This window comes from Dreissena polymorpha, chromosome 1 (assembly GCF_020536995.1).
Source record: "Dreissena polymorpha isolate Duluth1 chromosome 1, UMN_Dpol_1.0, whole genome shotgun sequence".
In the NCBI taxonomy this organism is placed as follows: Eukaryota; Metazoa; Mollusca; class Bivalvia; order Myida; family Dreissenidae; genus Dreissena; species Dreissena polymorpha.
This window is the reverse complement of record NC_068355.1, coordinates 6,506,343-6,513,130: the sequence shown is the minus strand read 5'-3', so window position 1 is coordinate 6,513,130 and position 6,788 is coordinate 6,506,343. Positions and strand designations below refer to the sequence as shown.

General features: G+C 44.5%; 3 protein-coding genes across 3 annotated transcripts; 1 reads left to right on the top strand and 2 right to left on the bottom strand.

Moving 5' to 3' along the window:
* Positions 1–486: 486 nt before the first annotated feature.
* On the bottom strand, positions 487–3,620 carry LOC127869522 (MAM and LDL-receptor class A domain-containing protein 1-like). The gene is made up of 2 exons (XM_052412159.1): positions 3,516–3,620; positions 487–1,837 (listed from the first exon to the last, which is right to left on the bottom strand). The coding sequence occupies exon 2, from the start codon at positions 1,835–1,837 to the stop codon at positions 536–538; it is 1,302 nt and encodes a 433-aa protein (XP_052268119.1). The 5' UTR covers positions 3,516–3,620; the 3' UTR covers positions 487–535.
* LOC127869528 (meprin A subunit beta-like) lies at positions 1,883–3,163 on the bottom strand. Its single transcript, XM_052412172.1, has one exon. The coding sequence runs from the start codon at positions 3,108–3,110 to the stop codon at positions 1,926–1,928; it is 1,185 nt and encodes a 394-aa protein (XP_052268132.1). The 5' UTR covers positions 3,111–3,163; the 3' UTR covers positions 1,883–1,925.
* A 254-nt stretch (positions 3,621–3,874) lies between the features above and the next one.
* On the top strand, positions 3,875–4,954 carry LOC127864920 (mucin-6-like). Its single transcript, XM_052404811.1, has one exon. It carries the CDS (start codon positions 3,875–3,877, stop codon positions 4,952–4,954), a length of 1,080 nt encoding a protein of 359 aa, XP_052260771.1.
* Positions 4,955–6,788: the final 1,834 nt, after the last annotated feature.

Genomic DNA, 6,788 nt, shown 5'->3' with positions numbered 1-6,788 from the left:
TTGAAAGGAATGATGGGGTAAGGTTGTTCTTCATCTAATAAAGAAGAATAAACTTATGTTTTTTTCTTCTGTCGGCAAGGGATTCCCATTTAAGATCAACTAGGAGACGGTCAAAACTACATAATTTGGTAGCGCCAGTTACAATACTTGCAACCTCGTTTTGGACAGCTTCTATATCGTTACTTAGTTCAATGAGCAATTGTCCCACACGACATCGCCATACACCAAGATGGGTCGGATAAAGGAAAAATACATTCGCTATAGACTTTTGCGAGATAATAAATACTGTAAGGATCGGAGGATGCCGATTCGCTGTCAAGCCTTGGCAACCATTATGGAAATACTTTGACGTGGATTTAGTTGTGTGTCAGATCTAGTTTCAAAATAGAAGTCTTAAAAACCGAATGCCTATATCATTAGGCCTAAACCCGATGCAACGCGTGCGAATTAAATTGGTGGCTATTGAAAAGGAAAAGTTTTTGGTACTCGAAGGCGATGACAACTTTATTTGTAAAATTGTACAGTATACCAACAATTAGTCCCATTGGATACACTGGCCATAGTACATATAGATGTCATCGAGAGCAATGTCGCCTTGGTCACCGTTGCCCATAGTAACCTCGAACTGGACTTGGAAGTCGACCTTGCTGTCAAGAGTAAGATAAATGTGGAACCAGTCGTTACTAGGCAATGGGCCTTGCTGGTTATTGATTGTTACATCGACACCCCCGCTAGCCTTAACCGACATACGAATACTGCCGACATCGGGCCCAAACGCATGCATCTGTGCACGGAGACAGTACTGTCCTGCGCCGAGAGTAGGTGTCAGAAGGCGGGCAACTTGGTTGTGGTGGTTCCTTGCCTCTGCAAGGACGAACTTCCCGGATCCGCTACTGAAGTCGGCCGCTGGACCAGTACCGGCAGTTGTCGTTGGTCCCGTCTGAACAATCCAGTCAAAGTTGTCTGTCGTGTCTTGAACAAAGTTGCAAATATCTGTATGAAAATTACACTTGACAGGAAGCTGGCCTAGAAGATCGACGACGTTTGTCGCGTCCACAGGGCAATTGTAGGCATGCTGTACCAAATTAGCATCCCCGGGACTCAATGAGACGCTTTGACCCATCACCTTACCGGCGACCTTCGCTGATGTGACTGGAAATGCAGAATTCCTGGCGTACGTGTATGGTCCTTCAAGCAGTAAAGACTCGAAGTCGAAGCTTTGACCAAAGGTGCTGGTACCTTGTCCAGTCAAAATGCGGAAAGGATCAGTGGAGACCGCATTTCCAAGATCGATGTTTATGTATGTGTTTCTGTCCGACCGCATCACCTCGGGTATGAGACCTATAACCATCAAAAGAATCTTCAAGTTGTCGTCATGTCCGCGAGAGCTTATCTGATTGATGACGGTATCTTGTCGCCCGCCAGCTCGACCAATATTAGCGGAACCACGTGGGCCGTCTGTAAATGATATGTGCACGTAATCATGTTCGTTGGTTTTGGGAACAAACATAATGCATGGTTTGCCGCCGCTGTAGACACTCATTTCGATCTCCTGCATGGCGGCGAGCATTTCGACTATGGCAAAGGCGGGAAGAGCTGGATCGAACTCGAATGGTATTTTCCCATTGGTCCACAGAGCGGAAGGGGAAGTGATAACATTCCTGACATGAAATTTGTAGTTACTTGTTCTAACCAAGCTTCCGGAAGTTGAGTCCGCAAGAATGACGTCCGAGAAGTGGAGCTTTCCATCAAGGCGAGAGTGATGTGTATGCTTCCTGAGGCTGGATGCGCCCGCCCACACCACTAGACACCCGAGTATGAATAATTTCATGACCATCTGAAAACAAAGCAAGTAAGCAGAAATGAACAATAACAAAAAAGGTGTGTCATACTTTTATGCTCGGGGTATTTTTTTGTGGGTACAATTAATACCAATCAATACATCTGCCTTTGTAGATGTAAACGTCATCGATTGCTATGTCTCCTTGGTCGCCGTTACCCATTGTGGCCTCGATGACCACAACTGCATTTCCAGCTGATTGGAATGCACCGTTCGTATGGTACCATTGACTAACAGGTTGTACCGTCACGGCCTGGATGGTAGCTTCGTTTCCCCCTTCTCTGAGCGTCAACGAGAGAGCGCCCACATCAGCACCAAAGGCGTATACCCAGATGGCGATACAGTAAGTGCCGGCGGGCATCGTCGGTGTGATCAGTTTTGCAGTTTGACCGTGATGGTTTATGGATTGGACAAGCGCGTAGCTTCCAGAGCCAGAGCTATGATCGGCTTTCGGACCGGTTCCTGGTGTAGATGACGGTCCAGTCTGAATAGCCCAGTCGAAATTATCGGTCGTGTCCTGGGTGAACTGACAGAAATCTTGATGGAAGTGGCACTCGAATGCAAACGGCCCTAAGAGATCAACTCGATGAGTTGTATCAACGGCGCAGTGGTACATACTCTGTATGAGTTTCACATCTCCAATGCTCATTGAAACCGTCTGGCCAATGGTGAAGCCACCTGCCTTCGTCGTTATCGTTGGGACGGACTTATCAACAGCCGAAAAATATGGTAGATACATGACCGACGACTGATAGTCAAATGGCAAGTTGAATGTATTGGTATTCGGTGGAATATTAAAGTTTTTCTGTTCAGCGGGGTCGACGTTGCTCAAGTTAATTGTCAGGTACGAGTCTCTATCCGCTCTCGCTAACGCTGGGAAGACTCCTATCGATACCATCAGCGCCATCACGATTGAATCCTGTGTAATATCTTTGTGGATGGTTATAAACTGCTGCCCATGAGCGCGACCAACCTGGCTGGTCCCACTGTCCTTGCCGGAGAACTGAATATGAATGTAATCGGCCTCCGTAGTCCTCGGTACAAAGTAGATGCACTGCTTGTGGTTGCTAAAAGTGCTCAGCATGATTTGCTTCATCCCGGCCAGGACATGCACCTTCCTGTAGGCGTCAATCTCCTCGTCGAAAACATACGGAATGATGCCGTTAGGCCAAAGACGGTCCGGGTCGGAGACTCCGTTTCTTCGGTATGGCGCGGCCGCCAAACAGAGCTTGACAATTAGTAGGACGCGCAAGGGGCCCAAGATGCTCATGATTGTCGAGTGTATGTGTCAACTGGAAATATAACAGAAGTAGTATTCTATTCATTGTTGCTAGAGCGGGTCTCGGTGGCTTCACATGACGTTTACATCTTTGCATGACAAAGACATATGTATTGATTGGCGAAATGAATAGGATTTTATTAGGACCCAACAAACGACATACGTAGCTTTAGTACCAGTATACAAAACAAACACGATAAACAAACACGCGATAAATGAAAAGTATGTTATAGAAAACTATAAATTCATAACTAAATACCGTAAGAAACAGTTAAACTGTGTTAATTAATAGTCAAAAAATCAATAACACTTGTAAATGTAAACATTTCGTTATTGTATTTGTTAAACAATTAATGATAAACTGAGGATATAAGTTTTCGGTAAAGAGCAACTTACGCTTCTCACTTGGAGTAGTCTTCTTGTCTGCGCGAAATCCTGGCTTCGTTTGACGTGTCTGGGACGTACCACAACTTTATCAACTGCACGATCTTAACGTTGGAGTTGTTTATCTGGACAGGTAACCCAAATTAAGACGACCAACAAGTGAGTTGTGTTCTATCTATTGACGAAGATAAGATAGAAATCATCATGCTTTTTGAAACGCTCTCGAGTCCGTTTGCTGGGGCTAGACTGTGTACTTGGTGTCTTTGGTGAAGATCTAAAGAACGCTCCTACAGTCGGGATCGAACCCCTGACATCCTGGTCGCTTGGCGGACACCATATCCATTACACCACGCGTCAGTGTTAGTATTACGATGCGGGGAACCACCAACACGTATCACCAACACGTACCACCAACAGGTACCACCAACACGTACACCCAACACGTACCACCAACACGTACCACCAACACGTACCACCAAGACGTACCACCAACACGTACCACCAACACGTACCACCAAGACGTACCACCAACACGTACCACCAAGACGTACCACCAACACGTACCACCAACACGTACCACCAAGACGTACCACCAACACGTACCACCAAGACGTACCACCAACACGTTCCACACACGTACCACCAACAGCTACCACCAACACGTACCACCAAGACGTACCACCAACACGTTCCACACACGTACCACCAACACGTACCACCAACACGTACCACCAACACGTACCACCAACACGTACCACCAACACGTACCACCAACACGTACCACCAACACCTACCACCAACACGTACCACCAAGACGTACCGACAACACGTACCACCAACACGTTCCACACACGTACCACCAACACCTACCACCAACACGTACCACCAACACGTACCGCCAACACCTACCGCCAACACGTACCACCAACACGTACCGACAACACGTACCACCAACACCTACCACCAACACGTACCACCAAGACATACCACCAACACGTTCCACACACGTACAACCAAGACGTACCACCAAGACGTACCACCAACACGTTCCACACACGTACCACCAACACGTACCACCAACACGTACCACCAACACGTACCACCATCACGTACCACCAACACGTACCACCAACACGTACCACCAACACGTACCACCAACACGAACCACCAACACGTACCACCAACACGTACCACCAACACGTACCACCAACACGTACCGCCAACACGTATCGCCAACACGTACCACCAACACGTACCGCCAACACGTACCACCAACACGTACCATCTACACGTACCACCAACACGTAGCACCAACACGTACCACCAACACGTACCACCAACACGTACCACCAACACCTACCGCCAACACGTACAACCAACACGTACAACCAACACGTACCGCCAACACGTACCACCAACACGTACCATCTACACGTACCACCAACACGTAGCACCAACACGTACCACCAACACGTAGCACCAACACGAACCACTCACACGTACCACCAACACGTACCGCCAACACATACCGCCAACACGTACCACCAACACGTACCGCCAACACGTACCACCAACACGTACCATCTACACGTACCACCAACACGTAGCACCAACAAGTACCACCAACACGTACCACCAACACGTACCAGTCGCTCTCTAGGAAAAACAGGCTTTATGCATGTGCGTTAATCATCGTCCCAAATAAGCATGTGAAGTCAGCACGGGCTTATCGTGTAAAACACTTATAGCATACAATTTAGGTTTGTGAAAATGAAAGTTCATTTAAACGATAAATTCCATATAATTGGAAAGTGTCGACCCTGATTAGCAAGGGTTATCACGGACGATATGTTACGCACGTGCATGCAGTCTGGTTATAAAGGTGAAGCGTGAAATACGCGACCAGTTTCACGACTTTTTAACATGATTGTTCAATCATTCTTTGTTAGTTTAACACTTAAAATGAATATATATCAACCATTGATAAAAACCATACAGTATTCTATTTCGTTTTTACATTTAAATGAAAAAATAAATAAAACTCCGATTTTTTTTGCATGTTTATGTTGACCATTTATCATGTTTAAAACTTTTGCTTAAACACACAAAACCGAAGTGTGCATCTACCGTTAGCGAATCATTTTTTTCTGTTTCAGAAGTTAATTACGCTGCACACTTGTATAGCAAAACTAGTAAAACGTTTAAAGGGGCCTTTTAACAAAACTTGGCATGTCTTGAAGTTTGCCATTAAATGCTTTATATTGATAAATGTAACCATTGGATCTAAAAAGCTCAAGTAAAAAAATCAAGAATACATTTTTTTTTCAAGGAAAAAAGTAACCCTCAGCAGGGCTCGAACCACTGACCCCTGGAGTCTTGGAGTAAAATGTCTACTACTTAGACCACTCGACCATCCTTCTTATTGCAATGAAAGATGTATTTTATACTTTTTATAAGCAATACTCTTAATTTCACAACAATTTACCAAAACGTGAAAAGGCTCCTTTAAGATTGCAAATAGCGGCTGCACGTGATTGGGCTGTCTGGTACACGCAAATGGTTGGATGCATTCGCTTTTAAAGGAGCCTTTTCACGTTTTGGTAAATTGACACAATTGAAAAAAGTTGCTTCAGATTCGCAAATTTTCGGTGTAGTTATGATATTTGTGAGGAAACATTAAAACTGAACTTTTACCATGCTCTAAAATAGCCATAATATGCATCTTTTGACGATTACAAAATCTAAAAAAAATTAAGCGTTGCAACGCGAAACGATTGAATAATTTGGAAAGTTCTGTTGTTGTCGTTATATTTTGTGAAATTACGAGGATCGCTTATAAAAAGTATAAAATACATATTCCATTGTTTGAGGAAGGATGGTCGAGTGGTCTTAGTAGTAGACTTTTTACTCCAGGTCTCCGGGGTCAGTGGTTCGAGCCCTGCTGAGGGTTACTTTTTTCATTGTTTTTTTTTAATTGTATTCTTGATTTTTTACTGGAGCTTTTTAGATCTAATGTTTACATTTATCAATATTAAGCATTTAATGACAAGCTTCAAAACATGCCAAATTCTGTTAAAAGGCCCCTTTAAGGCGACCCGGGTGAGTTTGGTTGTTGGTTACTTTACTGGACAGGTCGAGTTTCCTCCTAAAGCACCTGCCCATGATAAAATCGAATTGAATACAGTAAAAACTATCATTTTGGAATTTTGCAGCTATTGCTCAAATTTGCTCTAAACTTTTCAACGTAACGCACTTTTATTATAAAGAAGGAATGTGCGGAAACAC